General features: G+C 60.7%; 1 protein-coding gene across 1 annotated transcript in view; it reads right to left on the bottom strand.

Moving 5' to 3' along the window:
* CAPN2 (calpain 2) overlaps positions 1-12,692 on the bottom strand; it is a 38,147-nt gene that overhangs the window by 6,229 nt on the left and 19,226 nt on the right. Inside the window, exons 3-15 of the mRNA XM_026003466.2 lie at positions 12,184-12,302; positions 10,995-11,128; positions 9,966-10,134; positions 9,144-9,227; positions 7,577-7,662; positions 7,003-7,077; positions 6,364-6,524; positions 5,011-5,180; positions 4,233-4,244; positions 3,166-3,377; positions 2,004-2,040; positions 982-1,047; positions 168-225 (exon numbers count right to left, since the gene is read on the bottom strand). Coding sequence (XP_025859251.1) covers positions 168-225; positions 982-1,047; positions 2,004-2,040; positions 3,166-3,377; positions 4,233-4,244; positions 5,011-5,180; positions 6,364-6,524; positions 7,003-7,077; positions 7,577-7,662; positions 9,144-9,227; positions 9,966-10,134; positions 10,995-11,128; positions 12,184-12,302 — 1,383 coding nt within the window. The remainder of the gene's footprint in view (positions 1-167; positions 226-981; positions 1,048-2,003; positions 2,041-3,165; positions 3,378-4,232; positions 4,245-5,010; positions 5,181-6,363; positions 6,525-7,002; positions 7,078-7,576; positions 7,663-9,143; positions 9,228-9,965; positions 10,135-10,994; positions 11,129-12,183; positions 12,303-12,692) is intronic.

Below are 12,692 nucleotides of genomic sequence, written 5' to 3'. Positions count from 1 at the left end.
GCTGTCCACCTGGAAACCTTTGTTCCTCCTTTATCGGGGCGCACAGAGCATTCTCAGCCCAGTCTGGTGGTGGCAGTGGTGGCCAACACGGGTGTTTAGGTGGGTGCAGGGGTGGCTGGAAGGGCGCGGGGAGGAGCAGGACCGGGGCCCCCTAAGAGGGCACTTACGCTTGGCCAGCACTCTTCTCAGGATGGTCTGCAGCTCAAAGGCAGAAATCTCTGCGTCCTGTGGACACGAAGCAAAGCGTGGTTATACCGTGGGCTGCAGGAAGTGTGGAGGCTTGTCCCATGCCGGTGCACTGGGTGGGCACAGGCAGGGTCTGTGATGTGCATTTCTAATGCCCCCCAAAACCCCAGACTGCAGGCGAGCCCCATGACAGAAGGCCAAGATTGGCCGCAGTCCCTCCTGCCTCCAGGGTATGGGGGTGGGGGCCCGTGTATGGCCCAGCCAGTGGCCAGCGGGGAAATAAGTCTCTGTGATGCCCCCTTTCCTGAGAGACAGGGATGGAGGGACGCCTGCTGAGCACTCTGATGGGAGGCCCAGGTGAGCCGGCTTCGTCCGCCTGATGGAGGAGGGCGCTGGGCAGGCGCTGGCTGGGAACGGTCTGCAGCAGCCTGAGGCCCATACAGCGCAGGGCAGCACCCACCACGGCCCTAAGTCACTTGCATTGTCAAGATTCAAAACTCTTCTGTCCCTCCGGGATATTTTTGTGGAAATCAAAGAAAAGGCCCCACATCCCAGCAAGAGTGGAAGACACAGGAAAAGAGCTGGACGCTAAGGTGGGAGGAACACAGGGCCAGGGCTGACTGTGAGCCAGCAGCCCCAGTGCATGGGCAGGACGTGGGCAGGAGCCCGAGTTCCCTCCACGATTACCCTCCGCCTCTGCTCGCTATCCCTTCTGCCCCTCTGGAGTCTCGCCAAGGACAAGTCTGTCCTTTTGCAGGGACCAGAGCGTGTGATGGAGCCCGCGTGGACACCCACCTCGCCTGCCAGCTGGGCAAACAGCCTTCTGAAGCCGTCGTCAATGTCGTCCTCGCTGGCGTCTATCTGGACGGGGAGGCAAGGGGTGGGAGCAGGTCAGAGCCAAGAAGGGGCCTCCCCATCTCTCCCGCCTCCCGTAGGCCTGAGGGCCAAATTGCAGGCTTGAGACAAGGAGGGTATGAAGAATGAAAGAAGAACTTTTCTAGTGAAGACATGAGATGGACAGAAACTATGTGAAGGGTTGGTGAGCTCCTCACATAGCATCATCTTGAACCCTCGGCCAGAACGGCCCTCTGATCTGCACTAGTGGGGATTCAGATGCAGAGCCTAGGGTATCCCTGGGTGGCACAGCGGTTTGGCGCCTGCCTTTGGCCCAGGGTGCGATCCTGGAGACCCGGGATCGAATCCCACGTCGGACTCCTGGTGCATGGAGCCTGCTTCTCCCTCTGCCTATGTCTCTGCCTCTCTCTCTCTCACTCTATCATAAAAAAAAAAAAAAAAAAAAAGATGCAAAGCCTAGCTGGAATGTTCTAGAAGGCCTGCAACGGTAGCCCCCTGGAACCGTTGGGTCTCTCACTAGGTCTCTCGACAAGCACAGAGCGGCTGAGGAGTGGAGGGTTATCAGGTCCAGGGGCAGCAAGAGGAGCCTCCCAGCCTGCTGGTGGCAGTCCTCTCCCTCCACTGGATGTGTTGTGGGTGGGTCTCATTGGAGCTCACAAGCCCCCGGGAATCACACCATCTCAGCAGCACCTCAGGGGCCTCAGGAATCTTGTCATCTGGAGACTTCATTTTACAGATAAGGAAACTGAGGCAGAGAAAGGGGAGTCACAGGAACCCCAAGTCCTGCACACAAGGGGTGAGGACCACACAGTGGCAGGTGCAGGTGCAGGACAGAGTCTAGTTTCGAGCTGTGGGCACGAAGTCCTGGGGCCTCCTAAACCCTGGCGGTTCTCTGGTGACTCTGGGCCCGGTCATCTGCGGCAGAGCCTGGAGGGAGCAGGGTGTCCCAGGGCTGCAAGTACCTCCTCAAGGTCGGCCTCGATCTCGTCGTCCACGACCCTGGGGACAGAAGGAAATCGTGTCATGGCCCACGTGGAAGTGTGACAAGTGGGCTGGGGGCTTGCGACTGCGTGTCCCCACACAGCAGGAACCAAGGCAGGAAAAGCCAAGCCGGAAGCCCAGCCGGAGTGCGGGGAAGCAGAGATTTCGTGCTCCTGCCTGCTGGCACAGCCTGCCCGCACAACCCGCTCGGGGCCTGCCTCGGGGACCCGCTCTCCGGTCGTGGGTGATCTCTGCCACCATAAACCTCTCACACGGGGAAGCATGCCAGGTCCCCACTGCCAACACGCTTTGCTCGGGGAAGGTAGTGGCAGGGAGGCCGGGAGTGGTTGCAGCTGAAGCTCGGGCAGCGTTGGGTCCTCCACGCCCAGTGCCGTGAGCAGGGCTGGGTCCTCCGCAGCGAATGTACTCAAGCCTCGAAGGGTCCTTCTTGGGCCCTGGATCCCACGCTAGGCCGCTGAGCATACGACCCACTGGGGCTGCGCCTCCCAGAAGCTGGCAGGCCCACTGGACACATGGTCCTGGTCTTGGATGGAGCACATGGCAGTGGCTGTGTCCGCTGCTTCCCCTCAGGTCAAAGTCCCTGTGGTCTCTCAGTTAATCCCCTTTTGCTTAAGCTGCCTGAGGCGGATTACGTGTCCTATCATCAAGTGCTCAACTGATAGATGTGGTCCAGGCGGTAGCCAAATCGGCAGAAACTGCTGAGAAGTGGGGCCATCCCGACGGTGGCGGGACAGTGGCATCAGCTGCACAGGGCCCGGTGGGGTCCAGTGACCACTGAGGCCACCACTCACGCCCTGGCGCTTGCGGGCTGCTGGGCAGGAAAGTGGCCCAGGCTCTCCGCTGACATGACTAGGTTCACAGGCTGATACGTGTTGTTACAACGAACCTAACAATTGGTGTTGCAGACACACGACTATCCTTGCTCCGCAGCCTCCCTGCTCTAACCACTAAGACCCCAAAGCCCGAGGGACAACACTGACGACCTTCAAGACCCCACATCCCTGTGCTGAGCCCTGGAAGCAGGCAGGTGTCATCCAACAGGAGTGTTCAGAGGATGCGGCGCGCCAAGGGTCAGGGACAGGCCGCGGGGACAGGAAGGGTGCGATGGGCAGAGCCACCTACTGGTAGTCGGCCTTCTTCTCTGAAAAGACCCGGACACAGAAGTCCCCGTCCTTGTTGGGCTCGAAGGTGGAGGGCACCAGGATGTACTCCCCCGGGGGCAGCTTGAACCGGTTGAGGACCTCGCGCAGGTTGATGAAGGTGTCAGAGCGCTCTCTTGCTCTGTGCGTCAGGAAGAAGTTTCTGCTGAGGTGGATGTTGGTCTGTCCCGTCATCTGATGGATAAACAGAAACAGCGGGAAGTAGAGGGTGGGAAGAGCCCCGAATCAGCATCATTTTCTCTGGGGATGGCGACTATGTCTGGGTCACTCCGGGTCAGGAGAACGAATGCTCTGGGGGGTATGCCGGGGAGGGGGGGTCCAGGCATTCAGCTTTGCAGAGAAGCCCCATCTGCACATGGAGGTCCCCGGCCTCCTCCTCCTTGAGTCAGGGACGTGCATGTGCGGGGCACGCAGACGGAAAGCAGCCCAGCTCAGGTGTGGCCTGAGCACAGCAGGGGGAGCCCAGCCTTGGGCAGCACGGCTAGGGCAGGGTGTATGGCCGGGGCCCAGCGCGCCTTGCACGCCCAGCGTGAGGGCCTCAAGGCTACTGCTGCCCTCTCGTCAGACCCACTCATGCCGGCTGTGGGCCTGCTGTGCTCTCACGCCCTTCGGCTCGCCCCGAGAGGTACGTGATGGACTAGCTCCACTGAGGGAGAAACCGAGGTTCAGAGAGGATGCGCAGCTCATCTGAGGGCACATAGCCCGCACATGGAGGCTGGGCCTCCCTCTGCTCCTGCGCCGCCTGGCAGTTCATCTCTGAACTGGGGAGAGTGCAGGACTCTGTGAAGAGCCTCTGTGGCCCTAGGCCCGCACACCATCTACCCGGAGCAAAACCACAGGCACTTCCCAGAGGTCTGGTCTTGAGCACAGACCAACAGGTCCATGTCCCGAGTGACCTCACCAGGGCCCAGGGGGCATGGGCCTTGTCCTGTGCAGCCACCAGCCCCTGCCCAGGCCTCACAAGACCCCTGAGCCAGCTGTCCAAGCCTGCGCCTTCGGTGACCCTGAGCCAACGCGTGCTGGACGTACCTCCTCTGGGACCTGTGGGGACAAAGGGAGGAGAAGGTGCTGAACCCCGATTCTGGGAGGGACGCCTAAAGGTCCCTCGCCCCTACAGCTCCAGCAGCACTACAGCCACTAGGGGATTATTATCCCATGGGCCCCTGCTGTTCCCATACTGAACACAAATGTCATGACCCAGTGACAATGCCAGCAAGCCCTTCGAACCATTCCTGATTTACAAAGTATAAAACTGAGGCACAGAGTGGTGCAGGGCCTGGCCTGGGGTCTCCCTGCCCCCCACTCACAGAGGCAGGGCTGTATCCTGGAGGAAGGGGGCAGTGAAGGGGGTCCCACTGAACTGGGAGCCAGCAGGGTCAGCTCCCGCTCCTGCCCCGGTCTCTTATCTCCAACACGCAACTGAATGATCCCTGGGGCTACCCAAACCTGAGAGGTGGGGGCACAGGCTGGAGGGTCGTGGGTCACATTTCAGCGCGCATTTTCTTTGGGTTACTTTGTCCCAGATCTGACATCCTCAGCTCTCATTTCAGAGACTGAGAGGCTTAGAGTTTGTACACTGTTCGAAATGATGGCGTTTGACCAACTCTACTTGGTGAGTGGACAGGCAGGGTCCCGTCAGCGGGGGCCACGTGGCCGGTGATGAGCAAGTGGGGTCCTGTCTCTGACCCCTCACGACCCCAGGTGGCTCAGGCTGCCCCCATGACCTTGCTCTGTCCCTGACGGGCAGGGGGCCCACCTCCCGTCCTGCCCTGGGGCTTTCCCTCCTCGCTGGGCTGAGACCACGCACCTCGTAGATGCCGAAGCCGATGGTGTGCATGTCCTCGCCCATCTTGCGCTGCCGCCGCCGGTGCTTCTGGATGAGGCCCACGAGGAACGTGCAGCCACGTTCTCCATCCTCCTGGTCCTCGTCCTCCTCTTCCAGCTTGATCACGTACTGAGGGTTCATCCAGAAGGTATCTGTGGCCAGAGTGGGACTGGACTCTGTCACTGGGGACCGGGAGCCCTAGCCGGGGAGGGGGTGCGGGAGGGGACGGCACTGGTGGGGGCGTGCAGAGAGCCAGCCCGCGTGCACCTGGACACCACGGGGACCCTTATGTTACCACCTGCCCTGCAATCCTCTCCTGCCCGCTGCCGGGCGGGCTTATCTTGGGGACAGTTAGTCCCCCTGGAAGAGCGTGGCTAGAGCTGAGCTGCTGGCCTGTGGCACCTCTCCCTCCCCAGCTCCAGTGGCCGGCCTGCACCCCCTCTGCAAACCCTGAGGCCAGGAACATCCTCTGCCCAATTTCAGCCTCTTTTTCTGTGTCCTCGTCCGGGCCTGTCCCATTGCCCCCAGGGTGTCTCTGCCCTTCCTGCTTCCAAAAGGAGACTCATTCAGGTTGAGGGACAATCTTACGGGGTTGCCTTCCCCTCCCTGATGGGATCAAACTCTTTGTTGGGGAGATAAAGTGCAGGGCTTGGCGGACCACAGCTCCTGCCTGTTTTTGTCAATAAAGTTTTATTAGAATACAGCCATATACATTCATTTAACGGCCTTCAGTCAGTAGTAGAGCCGTGTGATGTGACTGAAACCAAGGGCAGACAGAGCCAACGTCTACCACCGGTCCCTTGAGTTTGCTGACCCCTCATCTAGCAGGTGGGAGAGAGTCTCGTCTGGCACTTCTACAACTGCTACTTGATGGCCACATGTCTGAGGTGAAGGATTAAGAGCACGGGAGCTAGAAGGACCTGTCAGCTTGCCCGATGACCTGCTCTGCAGCCTAGGATGCCACTGGGACCCTCAGTTTCCTCATCCGTGGCCTAGGATCCACACGTGACCAGGACCTGCCACCACAGAGAGTCTTACAGACCAGCTCCCCACAGCCAGGCTGCCTGCATGCAAATCCCAGCCAGCTTGCAGCCCTCCCCAGGACTCCACCTGGATGCTGGTCATGCAGACTGAAGGGGTAGCATCTCTCTAAACCACTTGGGACAGTCCCCTGGGCCCAGCATGTGGAGTCACGTGGACTCATTTTTGCCACGTGGAGGAGAGCAGCTCCAGGACAGGGAAAAGGGGTGCAGGGTCGCTGAGGGAGGAACCAGGTTGCTGTGTGAGTGGGCCCTGAGGTACGGGGGACAGTGAGGGCACGCGGGAGGGCCTTACTCGGGTAGTTCCTGCAGCCTCCAGCCGTGGAGCCCCGTCTCCAGCTCCCATCCATCTTGGTGAGCTTCCACTTCTTATAGGACTCGCTGGTGAGGGTGTCGGGGGTCAGGTTGCAAATCTCCACGCGGGAGTAGTGCCTCAGAAAGTCGCTGAAAGACATCCTGGCCGAGGCAGGAACAAGGACGACCAGGTTACACAAGGACGCTGACAACGGTGACCTTCCCCCTGCAGCTGGGCCAGGAGCCACCCCCAGGCCCGCAGGTAGAGGTGCAGATGCCCGGCCTGGCACCGCACTTGGGCACTGTGCTGCTCAAAGCACTGAGCCAGGCTGCACAGATGCAGGTGGGCAGACACAGCCGCGGGCCCAGCCCTACTCTCCAAGGGCCTGTTTCTTTCCTGAGGTGTCAGGCCCACTCTGGGAGCTGGTTGGGGAAGGGCCCCTCCTCTCCAGTCTCCTGGTGGGACCTGAACCCTCCGGGGCCTTTGAAACCCCATTGTTGAGATGGACAAATGGGAGAGGCTGAGGAATAGTTTCATCGGGGTCTTCTGGTGAGTTTAGGACTACAGAAGCAGCTCCCACGCCCCTGTGCCCAGGACCCAAGGACAGAGCCCTGGCCCTGTGGCCGCTAACAACCTTACCAGAACTCCCCGTCCTCGTGCCGTCTGGTCAGCCTCTCCCTCACCTCTGGGTCCACCGTGTTCCAGTTGGGGCAGCTGAGAAACCAAGGGACAGGTGAGGACCGTCCCCACAACCCTAGAGTGGATACTCAGGGACATGCTCCTGAGCCTCCGAGGGCCAGACTCCACCGGGAGGAGTGACATGTATGCGGCCCGGAGCCGGGAAGCAGGGGGGTGAGGACAGGGAGCCCCCTGGGCGGTGGCAGCAGAAAGAGCGCAGCCGTCGGGGGAGAAGGGGTAGCACAGGCGGCCTACGCCCAGCTGCCCCTGTGAGGGGAACCGAGAGTCCCACGAGTGGCTGCCCTGGCTGGGAACCTCTCTGCACTTCCCACCCTGGGAAGGCCCACCAGCAGGGTGACTGCACCAGGGAAGGTGTGGACTGTGAGGTGACGGATGGGTTGTGCGTCGCCGGAGCCTGGGGCTTGCAGGAGGGCACACACACGCCCTAGCGGGGCAGGGAGGGGGACCTGCGGCCTCCGGGCCTGACCCCCCAGCGCAGCCCCCAGAACCTCCCAGGGGAGGGCATGCCGCTCACTTGTCATTCCACTTCCCGGTCCACTCCACTTCGCCCCAGGGGTTGCGGATGCGGATCAGCTTCTGCAGGCTGCCCCCACTTTCGACCTGAAGGTGGGGTGCGGGAAGGAGAGGGGAGCTGCTGAGCTCAAGCCCGGCCTGGGGGGGCTTCTTCATCAGCTGAGAGGGGTCGGGTCCGGGTCATGAAATGGGAAGGGCTGACCCCAGACCCCTTGCCGCTGCCAGTGTGGACCACTCCTTGGGTCCACTCTTGCAGGACGCAGCTCCTTGATTGGTCTCGAGCCTGCGGCAGCAGTGTCCTCATTCTCCTCATTCTAGATGCCATGGCATGGGGCCCCCAGCCTCCCGACTAGAGCGGGACCTGCTGCAGTCCCAGGGCGACGGCACCTTCCCACCTGCGCAGGAACTCTGCAGGTGCAGAGTGGTCACGCTGCCTGCACCTGGAGCCCTGGGCGGGCGCTACAGGGGACAAGCTGTCGAGTTGGGAAGATGTGTGAACACGGGCTCTGCGTGAGATGCTGTCACGGGATGAAAACCTGACAACAGCACTGATGTCACATGAGAGCCTGGGAGGCGAATGTGGAAGTTTCGTGACGTATGTGCCTGACCTACCAACGGCTCAGAAAACAGACGTGCAGATACTGTTGAGTCTACGGAAGCAGTACCTGGATGTGTTCTTTTTTAAAAAAATATTTTTATTTATTTATTTGAGAGAGAGAGAGTGAGAGAGAGAGAGCATGAGTGGGGAGGAGAGGGAGAAGCAGACTCCTTGCTAAGCGGGGAGCCCCACATGGGATCGATCCCATGACCTCAGGATCACGACCCGAGCCAAAGGCAGACGCCCAACCAACTGAGCCACCCAGGCATCCCAGTACCTGGATGTTTATGATTGTTCTAGCCTTTCAACCTTTCTATTGACTTGAGCTTTTTCAAAATAAAAAGGTGTACATGTCTTGGGTGTGGTGGGTTCGGGAATAAAATAAAAATTTAAGGTTTAAAACAGAACGGAGCCCTGGACACGTCTGAAGACATGGGGTTCTGTACTCGCCCTGACGCTGGCTGCTGACTGGGGCATGTGGCATTACTGTGACACTGGGGAGCCGCGGTGCCCGCCACCACAGCTCCCTGCGGACATCACCCCCGTCTGACTGGAGGACACTCCAGGCCAGGGAGTTTGAGAAATATGCCCAGGCCATGCAGCGGGCCAGAGGCGGCCAGACTGGAACAGGAATTCAGCACTGATGTTGCGGTGACATCAATCGCAAAAGCACCATTTTGAGAATCTAAAACACTGTATGGATGCGATCCCTGTTCCTTTATATCTAGCCGGTCAGGAAGAGCAAGGCGAGTGTGAACGAAGCATAGGGAGCATGCCAGAGCTGGCCCGTGGCCCACAGAGGGCAGACATGGGGCGCAGCAGCCCTTGAATCGCTGGCCTCACTCCCTTGGCTTCAGGAGTTCAAGGCCTGGTAGAGGAGGGGCTGTGGGAGTGCGGGACCCACTAAGCTGGGGGGCAGTCCTCTGCGGTGTTAGGGAGAAGACACCCCTGCAAACTCTGCCGGCCTTACCTCCTCGGCCCCAGTGACTGAGTACGCGTGCCCCTTCACCAGCTTCTGGAACGTGATGGCCTCTGAGTCTGCCATGCTGGTGATCTGGAAAGATGGGAAGAGTCAGGCTGCCCACCTTCTTTCATAGAGGGTCTCTGCTACTTGCGGGATGGGGTGCCACCCAACTCACGGATCACCTGATAAAGGCAATTATATCTTCACATTTACTAAACTGAATTTTGGTTTTTAGCAAGTTGGACAGAAATTTTGCCCATGGAAGCTGGGGCCTCCCTCTCTGTCCCCACAGGGAATAAGTCCTGGGTAGCACAGGGTTGGGGTGGGGGTGGGATGCTCAGCCTCTGTCCAGAGGATGCCTGGGGGCAGGACGTGATGCACACTTCCCGGCTTCTGGAGGAAAGGGCCCCTCCCGAAGTCTTCCCCAGGGCCGTGGACCCTGCAGCAATGAAGGGTAAGGTGCCTGGCTCCAGGCCCATGCAGGCCCTGTCCACAGGGACAAGTGTCTGCACAGGGTGTTTCCCCCAGACCAGCAGAGGATAAGGGGCTCCCTGAGCACTAGTGGAGGGCAGGGGGTTCCCGGGGGACCAGCCGAGGGCAGGAGGTTCCCTGGGGACCAGCCGAGGGAATGGGGTCCCAGGGCTTGAGGTCCAGGCTGGCGATGCACAGGAGGTGGGTGTCGGAAGTGGGCTGGGGCCACCTTCGCCCACCAGCTTGTCCCCCAGACAGCCTGGAAGTCGCTGACCAGCCATGGGTTCCAGGTGAGGCACAGTGTGGTGGACCGGGACGGACGTGCCAGCTACAGCAGGTGGTGGGGCCTGGACTCACGTCTATGGAGCAGCCGAGGAGGGAGCCTTTCTGCAGAGCCTTCTGGATGATCCTGAACAGGTCAGGGGGGGCCTTCCTCAGCTCGTACCACTCCGCGATTCCCCCGGTAAAGTCCTCAAAGCCCTCAGTGGTGGCGCCCCCCGAGAGTGCCTCGTAACAGCCGTTGATCCTGAGGGAGGACAGATCCTGCTGCCACTGCTGCTTCCCTTTACTGGATGCTCCAGGGACCGTCCACTCGGGATCCCCTTGGCTTGGGCTCCAGCAAATCTAGTCTTCCAGGTGGAAGGACTGGTGGTTATCTGGTCCGACCCCCCATACTCATGGTTTGGACATCCTCGTAGCAAAGGGCAGGGCTGCTCATTGGCTGTTTGGCATCTAAAGCTTAAAGGACAACAACTCCACAACAAAAGCAATTCCAGGTGCACACGCACAGTGCTGCTCCTCCCACCCTCCTGCCCCACGGCGTCCCATGGCTTCTAGCGGTGCTGTTGGACAAGTGACTGAGAAGTGGCTCCCAGACCCCCGACTGTCACAGCTGGGGGGGCTGGCCCTCCTCCCCAGCAGTGGCTGCAAGGGCCAGGAGCCCTCTGGGTGCTGCAGAGCCTGGGCGGCACGGTCAGGATGAGGTCACGGGGTTCCCACCCAGGGCGGTCATGGGAAACCACATCTCATACCACACCGTAGATTCTGCACAAGCTTCCAGACTTCTACCTCTGCACTGGAAAGTTCTGCCCACTAGTAGAAACTCTGTGGTATTTAGCTGACAAAAATGTGATCTGACCTGCCGAGGACGTAGGGGTCCTTTTCAAGGCCAGTCTGCGCCACACCGGCTCCTGTGCGTGTGTCTAAGCAGGGTGAGCACGATCACCCGTCCAGGCGCGATGCAGCCAGGCACCCCACCTGTATTCACTCCTTGAATCTAGAGCGCAATTCTGGCCCAGGTAGTTCCTGACCACCACCCGTCTCTTCCAGAACGCAGGGCGGTTGGGGCAGGCTGCTGGAGGGAAGGGCACGCTCATGCTCACTCACTTGGCGTAGGCCTTCTCCAGCAGCGCGCTCCAGAACTCGCTGCCCTCTGCAGAGTGCACGAAGAGCAGCTCCCCGTTCTTGGTGGGTAGCCTGTCGTCCACCACCACCTCCACCCACTCGCCGTACTGCCAGAACTGTGGGTCGGGGACAGAGACAGGACAGGGTGGCCTGGGGTGGGCTGCGGGAAGAGCCAGCGGGCGGGCTGCCACGTGGGGATCCCAGCCTCAGAGGCACCGGCTCCTCCCTGCCCGGCCCCTGGCACCGTGAGCCCATCCCGGGAGGAGACCTCCCACCCTCCTCCTCCTGGCAAGTCCTCGCTGAGAAGCCCAGGGCAGAAGCTCCTGTCCTTCCCACACTCGCCACTCGGGCACCCTGCCTGCACCTCACGCTCTCAGGATAGGACTTCTCATTTACCAGCGTGAAGGGAGGACAGTGAGTGGTACCTCGCCATTGACTCAGACCCCCCAGAACAGGCTTGAAACTTGGGAATTAACTCTTGAGTGCCTTGCACTACGTCCCTCCTTGCCTGTCTCAAGAGGCTCCCCACCGCTATTCCTGCAGGGTCTCCCCGTCAGGGACAGGGTCTCTGTCAGGAGCAGGCCAGAGAGCTTGCTGCAGCTTCTCCAGGTCCTCTGTAGGACAGCATGGTCCTAGGGGTTTGCAAACCCCAGGATCTGATAAATGTGGCTGAGCCAGGGAACCCATTCCTAGATTCTAGGATCTATTTTAGCTCCTCCCGCCGGGACCTGTCCTCAGCTGCCCCCCCAGGACCTGTGCTCAGCTCCCCCATCCCGGGACCTGTCCTCAGTTCCCCCCACAGGACCCATCCTCAGCTCCCACCCCGGGACCCATCCTTAGCTCCCCCACCCCGGGACCCGTCCTCAGCTCCCCACCCCGGGACCCATCCTTAGCAGCCCCCTGACCCATCCTCTGCACTCCCCCGGGACCCGTCCTCAGCATCCTCCAGACCTATCCTCAGCACCCCCCACCGACCCGCCCTCAGCACCCCCAGGACCCATCCTTAGCAATCCCCCTGACCCATCCTCAGCACCCCAGCAGACCCATCCTCAGCAAGCCCCCCAGCCCGTTCTCAGCTCCCCCCCACCGGGACCCAACCTCAGAACCCCCCAGGACCTGTCTTAGCCTCCCAGGACCCACTGGGGAGAAGTGTGTGCCAACAGGAACTCACCTGGAAGTGGAAGATCCCTGCATAGTTTTCCTGGAAGCTCTGGTTCGGGGGCACAACACGAGCCAGGACCTCTTCGTTCAAGGTCAGGGAGGCAATGGCTGCCAGCAGCCAGCAGTCACCTGTGGACACAGCACAGAGCTCTGAGCAGGGGGCTCAGTGCCAGGAGGATGCTGGACACCTCGTCCCGCCTCCAGGAGCTTGAAGCTGCGGACAAGCCACCAGGGGACAGGCAGGTTGGAGGGTTTGGGTGACCCAGAAGGAGGCAGGAGAACTCACTCTTGGAAAGACCTGTGACAGTCATGCTGTCTTCCCAGCTCAGCCACGGAGGGCATGGCAGGGGCCTCTGAAATGACGAGGGACATTTCTGGAGCACGGGTGGACAGGGCGGCGCAGGTGGGGAGTGGTCGGCAGGGAGGAGGGCGTAGGGGCAGGGGAAGGCGGGCCGGCAGGTCCCACACAGGGTGTCCTGCATGTCCCCAAGTGGGTGGGAGCAGGTTCCAGGGTCAGAG

The sequence above is a fragment of the Vulpes vulpes genome, chromosome 13, assembly GCF_048418805.1.
Source record: "Vulpes vulpes isolate BD-2025 chromosome 13, VulVul3, whole genome shotgun sequence".
Lineage (NCBI taxonomy): Eukaryota > Metazoa > Chordata > Mammalia > Carnivora > Canidae > Vulpes > Vulpes vulpes.
The sequence above is the reverse complement of the archived record's forward strand: the minus strand, read 5'-3'. Positions and strand labels throughout refer to the sequence as shown.